Here is a 19,689-nt window from a genome sequence, read left to right on the forward strand (position 1 = left end):
GTGGTGGACTATGACTCTGGAGAACACCACTCGAATCCTTGCTTGGCCAATGAAAACCCAATGGGCAAGTCACACACTCTCAGACCCAGAAAACCCATATTTCCAATGATATGAGCCTCAAAAGTCTATTAGAACAGTTGCTGTGTGTGCAGATGTTAAGGGCTTTAAATGTAAAATCACTCCTTTGAACCGATCCAGAAATAAATAGCCTCTCAATATAGGCTGTGTTTAATTGACATAACTGAGCAACGGTCAACATTCTGTCAACTCAAGAAGTTTCTGAACTATATTAAAAGCTCAGCATAAAGAATATTCAAGTACTTCATCTAAGGCATGACAGCAGCCAGGCATGTAGCCGGGGGGGGGGGGGGGCTTGAGGGCCCCCGAAATTCTCATGGTGGTTCGCGAGAAGGTCTTACTGGAGAAGGCCTTTCAACTGTTATGTTTATTCATATCATGATCTGATCACCATACTCAATATATCCCATATATATTGTAACGGGGTAACGATACAAAAGGTTTGCTAGGGTAGACCCTCTTTCACTCAGACTCAGCCCCCACCCCCCCACCCCCCAAATCGAAATCCTGGCTACGAGCCTGACAGCAGCCAAAATCAAATTCCTCAAGTAAAGGTGAAGCCTGAAGATCTGCTCTTCCGGGGCACTGTGAAAAGGTGCTCTTGGCCACTGACATTACCTGTTCATCCAGGATTGCCTCCAGACTGTGAGGTTTGTTCCTTTAGGTCTTCACAGTCCTGTGAAGTACAGTCTGGCTATTTATATAAGATAAATAGATAAACAGTCTGGATCAAGTTTGGGCTAAGTCTAACCTCTGATTTGAGATATTAACTATGTTTTTTAGAATTAAAAGGTGAAAAAATATGACATAGTACTGCATTTCTTTATACTGATGGAATTTATTTTAAAGCTCCTCCTAGTTGTTTCATGTAGAAATTATAAACCATGTGTTCCATGCCACCTCCACCACTATCTGGGAATGTTCATTCAGAAAGGCCTGGAATCACTCAGAAAAACATCAGAAAGATACCATGGTTTCTAGTATTGGACATCAGAGGTCTAAAAATATCAAGAAAGTTGCATTCTTCCTGTTCTTCAGTGCATATACTAAGGCAAACAAAGTGGTTTCAGTTCTGAAATTAGATGATAAAATTGTACTGGGTAGATCTAAATGATATAGCAATAATTAGCCAAGATATGGCACTATCAAGAGTACAAGTGATAGGAGTGAACTCTCAGAGATCTTCAAGAAGGAATTTAAATTGTATCCATAACAGTGTCCATGACCATGTATTAAAACAATGCTGCTTATCATATATGGTGATTCTGTTACCCCAAACAGTGTGTTATTAGTGGTTAGTTTGAATTGGAGTTAAAATAAATTGTATAAGATCATGTTGTATAAATTCATGTTGGAAACAGCTATCTTTAAGATGTCTGCAAGGAAAACAGTATCAGTGTCAGTTTTAATACAGATTGCATCTAACATGTGGAACGTGCCTGTTTCAGGCATGTTTATCACATTTATGCTGACTGGTTTTCAGTGTAGTATTGCAATGTACTTTAGTTGAAGCCAATGACCAAAAAACAATAGAGACAGAATTTACTATTAGTAGCAGTTATCAGTCAATACAGAGAAATGCAAGTAACGGATGTCACAAGGAAGCAGAGAAATAACTTCCAGTCTTTATAACTGAATGTTTTCATATGCTGCTTATTTGGCCCTACTATTCCTTAATCATCTGTCCCTTCCAGCTTAAACAGAAAGTGTCTCTGAATGCAGTGCCTCTGTGAACAGACAAGAGTTTATTCTGTAGCTGTAAGCCCTGCAGTATTTCCTTATGGTGAATTACAGAGCTGGGTGAACCTACTACCATATATACTTGAGCATAAGCCGGCCCGAATATAAACCAAGACACATAATTTTACCACAAAAACTGGGAAAACCTATTGACTCAAATATAAGCTGAGGGTGGGAAATGCAGCAGCTACTGGTAAATTTCAAAATAAAAATCGATACCAATAAAATTACAATAATTGAGGCATCAGTGGGTTGAATGTCTTTGAATATTTGCATAAAACTGTAATTTAAGGTAAGACTGTCCAACTCTGATTAAACCATTATTCTAACCTTCTTCAATGTAAATGTGCTTACGTATCCTTCCAATAATAATAAAGAGAATAAAATAATAAATGTAATAAAAATAATAACAGAGTAAAATAATAACTAACTTTTACTCGAGTATAAGCCAAGGGGGGCTTTTTCAGCCTAAAAGGGGGGGCTGAAAAACTCGGCTTATACTCAAGTATATACAGTATATACTTTACAAAAATGTGTGCCATACAAAGCATATGCCTGCCTATACTTTGCATTCCTTTGGAAAGTCTATCAGAATCTTTTTTTTAATTTGATGCTGCTAACTGTTCCTCCTAAATTTGACTAACACATTCATAATAAGTTCTCTAAAACAGGCATGGCAAGCCACTTCACTGGATTACAGCATTGCTGCCGCCACAATCATGCATTCATTTATGTATTACCTTCTTTCTCATAGAAGAATTCTATATGAAATCTCTATGTTCTTCTAGCAGGCCATAGAGTTGCACTGGAGATCCTCTAGAGATCCCTAGAGAGAATATTTTAATCAAATCTATGCATAAGCAAATCCACAAAAGTAAAATCTGAGAATGTGTCCAAAACTGGAGGTTTAGGTAGACCACCTCATTCCAAACCTAAAGATATTTAGAAGTGAGGGAGGTTTGGTGATTTATAGCAAAAGTGAGCTCTATCTCCCCTTTTTGTTCTCATGTCCTGGGAGGAATAAATTACACACTTTCTGTATAAGTTGATGGATGAGCAACAGAGGAAGAAATAGCATATTCACTTCATCACAAAGATGTTTACAAAAGCAGTACAAAAATTAATTCCGACCTGAGCTTGTTCTGTAGTTCCTTACCTGTGCATCATCAAAGTGTCTTCAATGGGCTGATTTGTAGGAGTCTTTTGTGATCATACTTTAAAGGGTTATTTACTACAAATACTACATTTAACTCATACTGATTTAGTTTTGTTTCTCTAAGTCTTGTTACAGCTTGATAAAGATAGATATTAATGTTTTCCCTCCCGTTACAGGACATTTTTTTAATAACATGGGAGAAATCACACATAAGAAAACCAGCACTTAATAAGTACCTAGTCAGCCTTAACAAATTGCAACCTTCTTGCATGAGAGAATAAGATGAAGATATGATCCTGCACATGATTCAAGAAACATCTTGTATTTGAACTCTGGAACCAACATGGCATTTCATTTTCTCCCTTAATATATGATCAATGCTCGGTTTTGACTGCAAACAGCTGAATAATTTCCAGTTCACACAGAGGCCAACTCTGAAATTATTTTAAGTGCATTGCATATGAAATTGTTTAGAAATTGTCATTATGACAAAGGAGAGATACATCCTTTCTCATAAAGCAGATAAGTAATTCAGTCCTATCTACATTTACGTGGAAGCAAATACTGTAACTTCATAATTAGATTGAGCTTTCTAATACACTGATGAAATGATAGTCTACTTTGTAAATAATATGTTATCCGTCAAAACCACATCTAAATTCAGCAGTGAATATCACATTACCTTTATCATCTTTTTCTAATTTACTAAAATTGAAAGCAAGATTTTAATGCTTTCATAAAAGATAGATAAGACAAATAATTACAGGTTTATTGCTTATTTGAGTTGCATATTTGTACAAATAGAGCACATACATTTCTTTATATCTTTGTATTTTTAGAAAAATGTTTTATTTTGTTATACTGTTCCACTGTGCCAAAATGTTCAGATGTTTCCTAATTGCTTTTCACCCAGTCAAGTTGAGAATAAAATGCCTATTTTCAAATGGATGTATTTACTGTGCATTTTAAGAGCATTCTGATAGCTAGGAATTATTTATCATAATAGAATCTCCATGGGGTCCAGAATGTGGATTTCCAAACACTCTGCATTGCATGGAGAATGTCATCATATAGAAAGCACATACTCTTCAAATGTTTCCTCTTCATGTCAGGAGAGCTATGATGCAGGACAATGGGTGACAAACTCAACTCTTTGAATGCTCATTATAACTACAACTCAAGCACCGAAATATGGCTAGGTGTGGCAAGGGGTATTAGCACTGCCAAAAATTGGGGAGCTTTTCACTTTGGAGAGGGGTGCTGCAGATGTTGGGGCAGACACATTTTTGGGTTAGCCAGGCTACATGTAGCCCATAGGCCATGCTTTGCTCACTAGCTGAAGCATCACAAGCATTTGGCATATTGTTTTTGTTTTCATTGCTGTTACAATTACTATGTATGTGACAGTCACCAAAATATGGAAGTATGTATTGCTGAAATCCCAGATTCCAAACAGTTAGTCATTTTTCTAGAACAATTCATTCAGGTTTTCCCATTTCATCGCAGGAATGTAGCTGGCGTGTGTGTGTGCGTGAGAGAGAGAGAGAGCGCGCATTGCCCTATCCATAATATTAAACAGATTTCCCTTCATTCCCAAATATTTATCATTGCAGTAACTTAAAACTTGAGGATTTACAAATATGATTTAGATATTCAGAGAAAAGTCTCAACGAATTTACCAATGGAATGCTGACACAGCGAATATAAGAGCAGAATTCTTATTTGGGGGAAGTCTCCACACTACACTCCATTAGAATTTCATAGCCAGGAAAGATACTTAAATCTCACCACCCTGTTATAGGTTCTGATTTTATTTTTTCCTATTTTTAAAATAAAACCTTGTGCAAACTTTAGACTTCCAGAAGCCCACTGGCACTTTTCTATTGTCCATATGTAGTGCTGTTCAGATTAATCATAATCTATACTTGGAGACTGAGTTGCTATTTAGTACTTAGGACACTATTTTATTTGGAGGAATTTTTCGTTTCTCACATCAACTTTTTGAAAAAAAAGCTGATCATAGACGCAACACTAATCTAGAGCAATATTTTCTCACAACTGTTAAAAGGGACTCAGGGTCTCTTAGGAATTTCTTGTTCAAGAACATTAATGCGATTTCAGCATATCTTCACAAATCTCTGAGGAGAGACAGGAATTACAAGATTCCCGTGGCCTCAAGAGACATGTAAGAAATTATTATAATTATAATTATTATTGATAATTTATTTTGGCATTCACCTCTATTGGGAAGAACCTACTTCATCAAATGCTTTGTCTCTCATTTTGTCTGAACTGGGGTGGGAGTGTACAAATGAAAGCAAAAATAAACATTGTGGCGAGACTTTGGGTTAGGCCAGCCAGAAAAATGCATAATAATAATAATAATAATAATAATAATAATAATAATAATAATAATAATGCTTGCTCTCTGAGCATATTGGCAAGGAAGAAAAACAGCTCTCCACATTTGGTGGGTTTAGGGACACAAAATCCCCTTCAAAGTGAAAAACCACAAATAAATACATAGCTATATTTTTTTTTAACCAGAGAAAACACCAATGTAGTGATTTCTAGGTCTTCCAGTATGACTTTATGATTAACGTCTGCTAGAAGCCAAACATAAAATTACATTTGAGGACCTAGAGGTTCCTAGGGAGGTGTTCCCTCTAGAAATCTTTAGGTCCTCCAGCATCAGTGGAAGAAGTTGACTATACAGTCACATTGGAGGACGTAGAGATTCCTAGGGATGCCATTCTAAATTAAATTCACAAAAGTTAAAACCACAAATGTGGAGGGACAACTGTACAAGGAAAAAGGTGAGTTGCTGGAATCACACCTGTGACTAACATCCAAAAATATGCAAATGTTGTCCTATGAAAAAGGGTGTTCTTCAAAAGCAAGTGTCATGATGCCATGCAGGCATGTAGCCGGGGGGGGGGGGGGGCCTTGAGGGGCTTCACCCCCCCCCCCAAATTCTCATGGTGGTTTGCGAAAAGGCCTTACCGGTGCATTATTTAAACTGTTATGTTTATTCACATCATGATCTGATCACCATACTCAATATATCCCATATGCATTGGGGTATTGGGGTAATGATACAAAACGTTTGCTAGGCTAGACCCTCTTTCACTCAGACTCAGCCCCCCCCAACCCCCCCCTGAAAAAAAATTCAGCCCCCCCCCCCCCCCCCAAATCGAAATCTTGTCTACGGGCCTGATGCCATGCCTCTTAGTTTGCCTAATAACAGTATCAGAAAAATGTGTATTTTAGACTTTGTTTTATGGTAAACATGGCTGTTACATTTTGAGTAACAATATGAAAGATGAAGTTGCAATAAAGCTGTTAAAAGAACACCATTATTCAATTACCTTGAAGTCCTGGTAGATAAATATGGAAGGAAATTTTCCTTCAAGTAATTTTCCTACAAGTAGCATCTACAATTTTGATACTGGCACCACTGAAAGTTTTAATTTCTCAATTAGTTAGGTAATCATGCAAATATGTAGAAATATGTTGTACCAGCACTGTAAACTTGATTAGGAAGTAGCATCATATGAATTCCATAAAAAAAATGAATTTGCCTATATGAATATCAAATTACTATGACTATTTAATATTTATTATCAGTAGAGTCCTATGCAAGTTTACTTAGAAGGAGGTCCAATTTAATTCAGGAATGTATATTCTTATGTAAATTCTTCTGTACAGATAATACTGTGCTATCAGCATTGCACAATTTTACTTGTAATACTTACTTGGAAATAGGTCCTAATATATTCAGTGGAGTTTTATGTATAGGAATGCCACCATAGTCTGCCTTGATGTCAATTCAGTATTCACTCAATTATAACCAGCTGTCCTCTCTAAATTTTTTAAAATTTGTTTTACAGATGACAAGATATGCAACTTCATGAGGCTCTTTTAATTATAGTGACAGGATTATTATACACTTTCCTGTGTTCCCAAATGTTTTCCCATATCTGTTTAATAAGTCTTCCTTCTTTTTTAAAGAACTGATTTTTGCATCATACAAAGATAAAATAAAGATGGGCATTTCAGTTCTTCTTATAATGATCTTGGTGGTTTGGCTTGGAGCCATATAGCAACAAGTCTAGTGCTACGAAAGTGGTTGAAGTAGATACTCAAAGTCACTTATCATTGTCTAAGCTTTCTCCATTTGAATAGCAGCTACAGTAAATTATAGTCAAGACAGATAATTCTATCCTAACTTTGCTATCCCTTCATTAATAATTTTCCATTATATTAGGTCTAGTTAGATACTTTATTTGGTTTATTCAGTATTAAGAACCTGAACAAAACTAAGCAGGCTATGGTTTCAGTGACAGATTTGTTGCATTTGTAATCCATTCCTCTAGGCTGCATAGCCCTTCTCTTCCAACATCTTTCCCCATTTTACTTGACAGCAAACCAGTAATGGGGGTGCATTTGAATTTTCCTACATTGTTTTTAACAAATGAATAAGCTTGTAATAGTTGGGAATGCACATTTAATAATTAGTTTAAAAGTACATTTTCTTATTCTTGTTTTTGGTAAATTTGGTAGGCCTTGCTGAGCAGACCGCTGGAGCAAATGAGATTTGTCACAATATAGGTGAACTCATCATAAACAGAAGGTAGATGTTGAGCTACAACTACCGGATAAAGATACAGTACAACGAAGAAACCAAAATGTCAGTTTCAGCCAGATGAAATGGTGCATATGTTAATCTGAAAGAACAAGAGTTAGCTCAACCTTAGCAAAGAAAAAAAAAGTAGCTGGAAGAGTTTTCCTATTAAATATTTGTGAAAGTCACTTTTCTCATTCCACTGAGTCAAAACCTACATGTAAGCAGATAATTTCTAGATGTGAAAATGCCCTTCTGGTCAAGTCACAATCTCTGCCCCTATTCTATTACATCTTTATATGGCTTATGGATGAAATAATCACAGCTTCTTCATCAGCTATCCAAACAACATGTTAAACTTACTTGGATTTCGATCCTTATTTTTTATTTCCACATTCATTACATCTGTCCCCATTTTCCACTTTGCAGGTCACAGACCTCTTTGTCCTCCCATGGTTTTAATGGTTTTTTGTTTACTTTTTGCGTAAAAGTGAAAACATGCTGTTGAAGGACAAATGCAACAATTATGCTGGGATCTTTTTTAAAAAAACAGTTGTTTTCTTTCTTTTTTATTACATTTAAAATAGAAAACATATGTTTCTTCTAAAAAACAGTTCAGTTAGAGTTGTGTGGGGTATTCGGTTTGCCTTTCTTTTCTTCTTTCATTTCTAATAATAATAATAATAATAATAATAATAATTTTATTTCTATTTTGCCCCTTTCCCCAAGGGGACTTGGGGCAGCTCACAACATTTAACAAAAACAATAAACAATCTATATATATAAATCTGTTAGGTTGGTTCAACGGGACAGCAAAACTCCACAACCCCCCAAACGAAACTGCACCAAAATTGCCATGCCCATAACACAACCCACAAGGTACAAACATATCTACCCAAAATGAAAAACAACACAACAACACACTCACAAAACGGCAAAACAACAAAACTCAAAAAAACCCCAACGAAACTTAACCAAAATTCCCATGCCCATAACACAACCCACAAGGTACAAACATATCTACCCAAAATGAAAAACAACACAACAACAAACTCACAAAACGGAAAAACAACAAAACTAAAAAAACCCCAACGAAACTTAGCCAAAATTCCCATGCCTATAACACAACCCACGAGGTACAAACATATCTACTCAAAATGAAAAACAACACAACAACACACTCACAAAACAGCAAAACAACAAAACTCAAAAAAACCCCAACGAAACTTAACCAAAATTCCCATGCCCATAACACAACCCACAAGGTACAAACATATCTACTCAAAATGAAAAACAACACAACAACACACTCACGCAACCCCACTCCCCCGCCGCCGCACACACACAGGCAACCCCATGCTCCATCACTCCCTCTGCCGTCGCACACACACACGCAACCCTACGCGCCATCACTCACCCCGCCACCGCACACACACACGCAACCCCATGCTCCATCACTCCCCCCGCCGCCGCACACACATACACAACCCCACGGTCCATCACTCCCCCCACCGCCACACACACACATGCAACCCCACTCCCCCCGCCGCCGCACACACACATGCAGCCCCACACTCCATCACTCCCTCCGCCGCCGCACACACACAATCCTAAGCTCCATCACTCCCCTGCCCCAATCTTACCTCCTTTTACTTCACGCCACCTCCAAACCCCACCCCGCCCCTTCCTGCCCTGTCAAAATCCAGGAAAGACAGGAAGGAAAGAAGGAAGAAAGAGAAAGGGAGGTAAAGAAAAAGGGGGAAGGAAGGAAAGTTAGAGAAAGAAGGAAGAAGACAAAGAAGGCAAAACACACTCACAAAATGGCAAAACAACTGAGCATGCGCATTGGCGCCCAGCCACAAGTTTCCTGGCGCGCGCACACAGTCTTCCGGCCAACGTTCCCTCTGCGGAAGCCATGCCCACTCCAAGCCTCGCCGCGCCGCTTCCCGCACACACACACCCTCTGCCGCACGCACATACACAACCCCACACTCCATCACTCCCCCCGCCGCCGCACACACACGCAACCCCACGCTCCATCACTCCCCCCGCCGCCGCACACACACACGCAACCCCACGCTCCATCACTCCCCCCGCCGCCGCACACACACACGCAACCCCACGCTCCATCACTCCCCCCGCCGCCGCACACACACACGCAACCCCACGCTCCATCACTCCCCCCGCCACCGCACACACACACGCAACCCTACGCGCCATCACTCGCCCCGCCGCCGCACACACACACGCAACCCCACGCTACATCACTCCCCCCGCCGCCACACACACATACACAACCCCTCTCTCCATCACTCCCCCCACCGCCGCACACACACATGCAACCCCACTCCCCCCGCTGCCGCACACACACAACCCTACGCTCCATCACTCCCCTGCCCCAATCTTACCTCCTTTTACTTCACACCACCTCCAAACCCCGCCCCGCCCCTTCCCGCCCTGTCAAAATCCAGGAAAGACAGGAAGGAAGGAAAGAAGGAAGAAAGAGAAAGGGAGGTAAAGAAAAAGGGGGAAGGAAGGAAAGTTAGAGAAAGAAGGAAGAAGAAAAGGAAAGAAAAGGAAAGATGGAAGGAAAGGAAAGAGAGACAGCAGAAGAGAAAGAAAAAGGGGGAAGGAAGGAAAGAGGTAGAGAAGGAAGAAATGAGAGACGGAGGGAAAGAAAAGGGGGAAGGAAGGAAGGAGAGAAGGAAAGAAAAAAGGGAATGAAGGAGGGAAAGAGGGAGTGAAGGAAGGGGGAAGATGTAGAGAAAGAGGGAGGGAAGGAAAGAAGGAAAGAGAGAAGGAAGAAAAGAGACCAAAAGGGAAAGAAAAAGGGGGAAGGAAGGAAGGAAGGAAGGAAGGAAGGAAGGAAGGAAGGAAGGAGAGAAGGAAAGAAAAAAGGGAATGAAGGAGCCAGAATGGATGTCCAAAGAACTTCTAACTGTGCTAAGACACAAAAGAGACATGCACAAGAAGTGGAAAAAGGGAGAAATCACCAAAGAAGAATTCAAACAAATAGCCAACACCTGTAGGGAAAAGGTCCACAAGGCTAAAGCACAAAACGAGCTCAGGCTTGCCAGGGACATTAAAAACAATAAAAAGGGCTTCTATTCTTATGTCAGTAGAAAAAGGAAAAACAAGGAGGCGATAGGACCTCTTCGCGGAGAAGATGGGGCAATGCTGACAGGGGATAGGGAAAAGGCAGAACTACTTAATGCCTTCTTTGCCTCGGTCTTCTCACAAAAAGAGAGTCTTCAACCTCAGCAAGATGGAGTGGATGAGGGATTGGAGGACATCCAACCCCAAATTGGGAAAGAAGTCGTCCAGGAATACCTGGCCGCTCTTAATGAGTTCAAGTCCCCAGGGCCAGATCAACTACACCCCAGAGTATTGAAGGAACTAGCGGAAGTCATTTCGGAACCATTGGCAACCATCTTTGAGAGTTCTTGGAGAACGGGAGAAGTTCCAGCAGATTGGAGGAGGGCCAATGTGGTCCCAATCTTCAAGAAGGGAAAAAAGGATGACCCAAACAACTACCGTCCGGTCAGCCTCACGTCGATACCGGGCAAGATTCTGGAAAAGATTGTTAAGGAAGCGGTCTGCAAACAGAAACAAATGCAGTCATCGCTAATAGTCAACATGGATTTATCAAAAACAAGTCATGCCAGGCTAATCTGATCTCTTTCTTCGATAGAGCTACAAGCTGGGTAGATGCGGGGAATGCCGTGGATGTAGCGTACCTGGATTTCAGTAAGGCCTTCGACAAGGTCCCCTATGACCTTCTGGCAAGGAAACTAGTCCAATGTGGGCTAGGCAAAACTACGGTGAGGTGGATCTGTAATTGGTTAAGTGGACGAACACAGAGAGTGCTCACTAATGCTTCCTCTTCATCTTGGAAAGAAGTGACGAGTGGAGTGCCGCAGGGTTCCGTCCTGGGCCCGGTCCTGTTCAACATATTTATTAATGACTTAGATGAAGGGCTAGAAGGCATGATCATCAAGTTTGCAGACAACACCAAATTGGGAGGGATAGCCAATAGTCCAGAGGACAGGAGCAGAATTCAAAACGATCTTGACAGATTAGAGATGGGCCAAAACTAACAAAATGAAGTTCAACAGTGACAAATGCAAGATACTCCACTTTGGCAGAAAAAATGAAATGCAAAGATACAGAATGGGGGACGCCTGGCTCGAGAGCAGTACGTGTGAAAAAGATCTTGGAGTCCTCGTGGACAACAAGTTAAACATGAGCCAACAATGTGATGTGGCGGCAAAAAAAGCCAATGGGATTTTGGCCTGCATCAATAGGAGCATAGTGTCTAGATCTAAGGAAGTAATGCTACCCCTCTATTCTGCTTTGGTAAGACCACATCTGGAATATTGTGTCCAATTCTGGGCACCACAATTCAAGAGAGATATTGACAAGCTGGAATGTGTCCAGAGGAGGGCGACTAAAATGATCAAGGGTCTGGAGAACAAACCCTATGAGGAGCGGCTTAAGGAGCTGGGCATGTTTAGCCTGAAGAAGAGAAGGCTGAGAGGAGATATGATAGCCATGTATAAATATGTGAGAGGAAGCCACAGGGAGGAGGGAGCAAGCTTGTTTTCTGCTTCCTTGGAGACTAGGACGCGGAGCAATGGCTTCAAACTACAAGAGAGGAGATTCCATCTGAACATGAGGAAGAACTTCCTGACTGTGAGAGCCGTTCAGCAGTGGAACTCTCTGCCCCGGAGTGTGGTGGAGGCTCCTTCTTTGGAAGCTTTTAAGCAGAGGCTGGATGGCCTTCTGTCAGGGGTGATTTGAATGCAATATTCCTGCTTCTTGGCAGGGGGTTGGACTGGATGGCCCATGAGGTCTCTTCCAACTCTTTGATTCTATGATTCTATGATTCTAAGGAAGGAAAGAGGGAGTGAAGGAAGGGGGAAGATGTAGAGAAAGAGGGAGGGAAGGAAGGAAGGAAAGAGAGAAGGAAGAAAAGAGACAAAAAGAGAAAGAAAAAGGGGGAAGGAAGGAAAGAGATAGAGAAGGAAGAGGAGAAGGAAAGATGGGAGGGAGGGAGGGAGGGAGGGAAGGAAAGAGGGAGGGAGGGAGGGAGGGAGGGAGGGAGGGAGGGAAAGAGGGAAGGTTGGCCACAGCAACACGTGGCGGGTAAAGGTTGTTATTTCTGTTATTATTATTATTATTATTATTATTATTATTATTATTATTATGCTATTATTCCTATTAGACCCTGGAGGAATGGGAGAGGTGTCAGGTCCCAGAGGCAATGCATTGCATTATTGTTATGGTTATGATGGTGGTAAAATAAAAGGAAATAAAAAGTGAAAGAAGGAAGCAAACAGGGAGGGGAGAAAGGCAAAGGAAGAAAGGGGGAGGGAATGAAGGAAAGAGAGAAGGATGAAACCAAGTAGTGAAAGAAGGAAAGAAAGAAAGAGGTAGAGAAGGAAGAAAGGAGAGAAGGGGGGAGGAAAAGGGGGAAGGAATAGGTAGGTACCTCTCTTTCATAATAGTCCAGATATCTACCTCAACTTTGATAAGTTTTACTATAGGCCACAGCAACGCGTGGCAGGGCACAGCTAGTTGTTATATAATTTAAATTAAAAATAAGTAAACAATAAAAGAACAATTATGTTAAACGAGTATAAAACATAAACTGCGAATTAAATAATAATATAAAACAATACTAATAATACTACTAATAATATTTATTTATTTATTTATTTATATTCTGCTCTATCTCCCCAGATGGATTCAGGGCAGATTTTCCAAACATAAAAGGCAAACATTCAATGCCCGAATACAACAACAATACATCCATACTAACAAAATTTAAACAACCCAACATATAAACATGGATTATGACTTAACAACTAAAATTAAATTTAAAAACTCAGCCTGTTATAACAGACATAAGACACACCGGCCCTCTCCTCCATACCTGCATTAAACACTAGGTCCAATCTGTGTCCAGCTAAATGTGTGGGTCAAGATATAATTTGGGACAGCCCCATGGTTGTCATAGCGGACAAGAAGTCCTTCGTCCTTTCTTTTAAACAATATGCCACATTTTTAGAACTATTTATTTATTTATTTATGACATTTATATGCCGCCCTTCTCATATATATCACACACAATATATTACATTATATTATTAGCATAGTACAATAGCAATATTATATATTACTATATTGTACTATACCATTATATTGTATTATTATTATTATTATTATTACATGTAATATAAAATATATAATTATAATATCATATTATTAGTAGTAGTACATTGTATTACATTATAATATTATAAATATTATATGTCTATACAATATATTACATTATATTATATTCTTAGCATAGCACAGGAGACAAGGAAGAACTGAACAAGAACTATACTGACTTCAAAAACCAGTTAGAGTATAATTATTATTATTATTATTATATTTATTTATACCCCACTTTATCTCTCCCAAAGGGGACTCAAAGCAGCTTAACATAAAACATTAGCATACTAGTCCAACTTATGGCAACCCTGTTACATGGTTTTCTTGGCAAGTTTTATTCAGAAGTAGCTTGCCATTAGCATCTGCTAAGGCTGAAGGAATGTGAACTGCCAATTGTCACCCAGTTTGTTGAAACCATGCCTCCAACAGCCCTACACTCAAACCACAATACTATGCTGGCTGTCTCCAAAGAGTTGGATGGTACTGCTATTTGAAAATAATTAGAATTTCCCATTACTAGTTTGCTGAAAGGATGGAAGTGCATTTTCCCAGGTACAGATAAAATACAAAGGATTAGACAGAATTCACCAGATAATTAAATTGCTTAGCTGGTATAGGAAACAGGATCTGGATCATGAAGTTGCTGTAACTTTTGTGTCTGATTTCTTAAGGGAATCTAGTATCAGTGTGATGGCATTTAAGACATACACACAACCATTCCTCCACAGATACACCTCATGACTTTTGAAAATACCAGGCACATTTGAAAAGAACCCACTCCACCTCTTCCTCTTGAAGGCTAATGAAGTAATAGTTTGTACTTTTCCCATTGTGCTATTAAGAACAGCAAAAATTACACAAAAGTCACTGTGCCTAAAGCAAGACAAAATGATCTTTCACAACCCTTACGTAATGCCAGTTTATATAAGAAAGTGATTGGTGTGTTAGCACTACAAATTCTAGCTCAACTGAATTACACAAGAACATTTGAGAAGTGAAATTGCATTGTTCGTCAACGTAGTCCTTGTCCAGTTGCATCTAGAAGCAATATGTTACATATTGGTAACTGTGCATATCTTGAACCTATACAAAATTTAGGCAAATTCTTTGCTTCTCCTTTCCATAATTTGGGGTAAAGGTACAAATAGTTCAATGTTTCTGACTCATTATGTATAATCACTCTAGGTGTCTCTCTCCATCTGGGCACATTGTGACTGCATTTGTTCACACTTCCTTCTAATGACAGCACAGACGAGAAACAGCCCAGAGACTATAGGCTGTCACACATAATTTGGCAACAACTATAGCATCTGTTTCATAAATATACTTCTAAACATGGTTCTACAAAAAAAAATCCACTAACCCCTGTGTCATCACATTGTTATCAGAAATCCAGCCCTTTTACAAGAGCACTGTTATTAAATTTGTAATCAAAGTAATTCCATTCTGTCCTTGCAAATAGTTCAACGTTCTGAAACTGATTAAGAACATCCCACAGATAGAATGCTTCTACACAGACACTATAATGCAGTTTAGAGATGGATTAAAATAAACCTGCTTCGCTGTCCAATGTCTACCCAAAAAACCCAGAGACCAATTCCCAGGCTGGGATGGTGCCCACAGTGTCTGCTGATTGCAGATTGGAACTGAACCCAGGGATGTTATTTTTCCTTAACCAGTCTGCTGAGATGTGCAGGTGCATATATCAATATTCCATTACCTCTGTAGCTCCTTCCCATGTTCTACTATGGGACAGATCCCTCTGGAATGAAATACTTCTCATATTGAAAAGACAACACAGTTGATCCCACCGCTGCTGTTGCATGTCATCTGGCCCCATCTCTGAATGCCTATGTGCTGAACATGGGAGCTAGCAGCAAGGAACAGCGGCATCGGCTTTTCCATGCTTAGCATTCCATATCAGCCAGAACCCTTTATTTATTTACTTATTTATTTTTTTACAGTATTTGTATCCTGCTCTTCTCACCCCAAAGGTGAGAAGTCCCGAAGTCCCAAAGGGGACTCAGAGTGGCCTTACAAAGGCAACAATTTGATGTCATATCAGCAACAAATATAAAATAAACACACAGACTAAAACATAAATTTGAGAGCTATATAAAAATTAAAAACATTATTAAAACCATGCAATCCGAGATCATGGGTTTTTTTAAAAAGCTGTTCTAGTTGTGATTGCACATTTCCCATCTTATTTCACGGCACTATTGACCAAAGGCTAGGTCCCAGAGCCATGTTTTAACTTGCTTTCTGAAGGTCAGGAGGGAGGGAGCTGATCTGATTTCACTGGGGAGGGAGCTCCACAGCTGAGGGGCCACCACTGAGAAGGCCCTGTCCCTCATCCCCACCAACTATACCTGCGAAGGAGGTAGGACCAAGAGCAGGGCCTCCCCAAACAATCTTAACCTATGAGTTGGTTCATAAAGGGAGCTACGTTTAGACAGGTAAGTTGGGCCAGAACTGTTTAGGGCTTTATAAGCTAAAACCAGCACTTTGAATTGTGCTCAGTAGCAGACAGGCAGCCAGTGAGCTGACATAACAGGGAAGTGGCTTGCCCTCTGTAATTGTGATTAGAGTTCCAGCTTTCCCCAAAAGCAGACTTATATAGAAAGGCTCACAACTTGGTTGATTTTACTGAGATATGGACATCAGGGGGTGAGGAGTCCAAGACTTTTGCCAAGATTTGTTTGGGGGGAGGGATGCCAGTGCCTTCCCCTGAGGCTTGTGTGACTTGCCCGTTAGTTTTCATGGCTAGAGGGAAACCCACTAGCCATGTCGAAGGCTTTCATTGCCAAAGTCACTGGGTTGTTGCAGGTTTTTTGGGCTATATGGCCCGAAAGGAGAGAATACTTATAGAACTTGGCCATACAGCCCAAAAAACCTACAACAACCCACATATAGAGTCTAACATTCAAATACAACAATAGTTCAAACCACTCAGACCCTCACTTGTCGACTCCAACCACACACTCAAGCTGTCCAACACCAAAGTGGGTTACAATAGTATTCTCATTGTATTGGTAAGGTGAGCAGGGCTGGTCCTTTGGCCCACCTTACTATACCAGGCATGGGCAAACTTCGGCCCTCCAGGTGTTTTGGACTTCAATTTTGGCTGTTAGGAATGGTGGGAGTTGAAGTCCAAAACACCTGGAGGGCCGAAGTTTGCCCATGCATGTATTATGCAATGGATATGGGAGAATGCTTTTTCATTTGGCTTTCTGACAATGTAGCACATCCACTCAGAGGAAGAATCCAAATGAATGTGCCAAAGCTCCCCAAAAGTGCAAAGCCCCCCCTTTCCTCCTTAAACACGAGTGAAAAGTCCATTGTGCGGAGCTGCAAAACTCTGAAGCAGCAGCCGCTCTTCTTAGAATCATAGAGTTGGAAGAGACCTCGTGGACCATCCAGTCCAACCCCCTGCCAAGAAGCAGGAACATTGCAGTCAAAGCAACCCCAACAGATGGCCATCCAGCCTCTGTTTAAAAGCCTCCAAAGAAAGAGCCTCTACCATACTCTGGGGCAGAGAGTTCCACTGCTGAACAGCTCTCACAGTCAGGAGGTTCTTCCTAATGTTCAGATGGAATCTCCTTTCTTCTGGTTTGAAGCCATTGCTCCACTTTCTAGTCTCCAGGGCAGAAGAAAACAAGCTTCCTCCCCCCCCCCCCCCCCCATGACTTCCCCTCACATATTTATGCATGGCTATCATGTCTTCTCTCAACCTTCTCTTCTTCAGGCTAAAAATGTCCTGAAGCCGCTCCTCATAGGGCTTGTTCTCCAGACCCTTGATCATTTTAGTAGCTCTCCTCTGGACACATTACAGCTTGTCAACATCTCCCTTCAACTGTGGTGCCCAGAATTGGACAAAGTATTCCAGGTGTGGTCTAACCAAAGCGGAATAGAGGGTAACATGACTTCTCTGGATCTAGACACTAGACTTCTATTGATGCAGGCCAAAATCCCATTGGCTTTTTTGGTTGCCGCATGACATTGTTGGCTCATGTTTAACTTGTCCACGAGGACCCCAATATATTTTTCACAGGTAGTGCTCTCGAGCCATGCGCCCCCCATTCTGTATCTTTGCATTTCATTTTTTTCTACCTAAGTAGAGTATCTTGCATTTGTCCTTGTTGAACTTCATTTTGTTAGTTTGGGAAGGAGAAGGGCGGCTTTGGGCGGCCCTGTGCTCCGCTTCAGCCCATTTGCGCACTCGAGAAAGGTCACCTCGGGAGTGGCGGTTTCCCACGCCTTCCTCTTAAGCGAAGCTAGGGTTTTAATGGGTCTCAGGCAAGGGAAGAGGAGGAGGAGAGGAGGAAGGAGGAGGAGGAGATTGGGTTGGAGGTTTTTCGGGCTATAGATGAAGGCCATTTCTTCCCGTGGCCTCAGAAAGCAGTAGATGAAAAGAGGCACGGCAGTCGGCAGACCCAAGGGCGCCCAGGGCTTTCCCACGCACGAGGCGGCCCTTCAGGTTTGACCCCGGGGGCAAGAGGAGGTGGGAGGAGCAGAGCTCCAGCAAAAACGAGGCAGAGAGGGGGGCTCCTCTTCTTCCCCCTTTCTCATTCCCTCTCCGCTGCTGGAAGAAGCAGAGGTGCCCTGTCCTTTCGGGAGGCGAGGCTTTTTGCCGCCTTTTCCCTCAGCATCTCTCCCCTCCCCGCCTCCTCCGCCAAAGGCATCTCTCTCTCCGCCGGCGCGTGCGCGCGCACACTCTGTCTCGCGAAGAGTCTTTTGTCCGTCCATCCATCCAGTCGCCCACCCACCCACTCGCAGCGCGCGCTCTTCCCCCCAGCCTCGCGCGCCCAGAGGGGGCTCCTGATTGCGGGGAGGGAGGGAGGGAAAGCCAGGAAAGGTCCTCAGGTGCAGCTGGGGACGGTCACAGGCACGCGCCCCCAGGGCAGACCCGCGCGCGCACACACACACCCCCACACACACCGCCTCCCTCTCTCCCGGTGCATTGCATGCCCGGCCTCCTCCCTCTCCTCCTCTCCTCCTCTTCCCCTCCGCGCCGTGCTCCTCAGTCTCCCACCATGACCTTGGCTTTCTGTGGCACCGAGAACAACTCGTCCGCCTACAAGGTGGACGACGGGGTGCTCAACAACGGCTGCTTCGTGGACGCGCTCAACGTGGTGCCTCACGTCTTCCTCCTCTTCATCACCTTCCCCATCCTCTTCATAGGTAGGTCAGCCTGGGGAGGACGGGCGGGGGCAGGAGGACGACGAGGAGGAGGAGGGCTTCTGCTCCACCAGGAGCGCCCCCAAAAGCCTAGGCAGAGGCACCGCAGGCAGCTTCAACCTCTTTCTTTCCTCCTCTCATCGCGCTGCCCCTCTCCTTCTCCATCTCTCCCTCCATCTCTTCTCTCTCTCTCTTTAAGTCACCAAATTCAGCAGCTCAGTGGTTTAACCTGCTGCATCACTGAGGGCTCCTCCAAATGATAAGAGCATTGTTGTTATTATTATTATTATTAGTGTTTCTATCCCGCTTATCTCTCTGAAAAGAGAGTGATAATCTCTCAAAACAGTTGGAAGAGACCTCGTGGACCATCCTGTCAGACCCCCTGCTAAGAAGCTGGAAAATCACATTCAAATCACCCTCAACAGATGGCCATCCAGCCTGTTTAAAAGCCTCCAAAGATGGCGCCTCCACCACACTGTGGGGCAGAGAGTTCCACTGCTGAACAGCTCTCACCCATAAGAAGTACTTCCTCGTGTTTAGCTGGAATCTTCTTTAATTTAACACCTAAAATCCCATGCAAATATTGTAATAGGATTAAACCTTGAAACTATTCAATTGAAATCATTAAAAATCTAATCCCATATCTGAAACACCTCTTTCACCCGCTCTCCTTCACTTTCTCTCTCTCTCT

The 19,689-nt window shown here is 41.8% G+C and overlaps 2 protein-coding genes across 6 annotated transcripts in view; both read left to right on the forward strand.

The window, feature by feature from the left end:
* Nucleotides 1–3,922, forward strand: part of USH1C (USH1 protein network component harmonin) — an 81,317-nt gene extending 77,395 nt beyond the window's left edge. For all 3 annotated transcript variants that reach the window (XM_060767888.2, XM_060767859.2, XM_060767869.2), the window contains one exon: nt 3,151–3,922. In XM_060767888.2, the coding sequence (XP_060623871.2) occupies nt 3,151–3,163 (13 nt within the window). In that variant the 3' untranslated portion in view covers nt 3,164–3,922. The remainder of the gene's footprint in view (nt 1–3,150) is intronic.
* A 14,246-nt stretch (nt 3,923–18,168) lies between these two features.
* The window catches only part of ABCC8 (ATP binding cassette subfamily C member 8), a 96,027-nt gene continuing 94,506 nt past the window's right edge, over nt 18,169–19,689 (forward strand). Inside the window, exon 1 of one of the 3 annotated variants that reach the window (XM_067462631.1) lies at nt 18,169–19,001. In XM_067462631.1, the coding sequence (XP_067318732.1) occupies nt 18,785–19,001 (217 nt within the window). In that variant the 5' untranslated portion in view covers nt 18,169–18,784. The remainder of the gene's footprint in view (nt 19,002–19,689) is intronic. The other 2 variants (XM_067462630.1, XM_060767901.2) reach the window with 2 other exon arrangements.

Source organism: Anolis sagrei, chromosome 1, assembly GCF_037176765.1.
Source record: "Anolis sagrei isolate rAnoSag1 chromosome 1, rAnoSag1.mat, whole genome shotgun sequence".
NCBI classification, from domain to species: Eukaryota; Metazoa; Chordata; class Lepidosauria; order Squamata; family Dactyloidae; genus Anolis; species Anolis sagrei.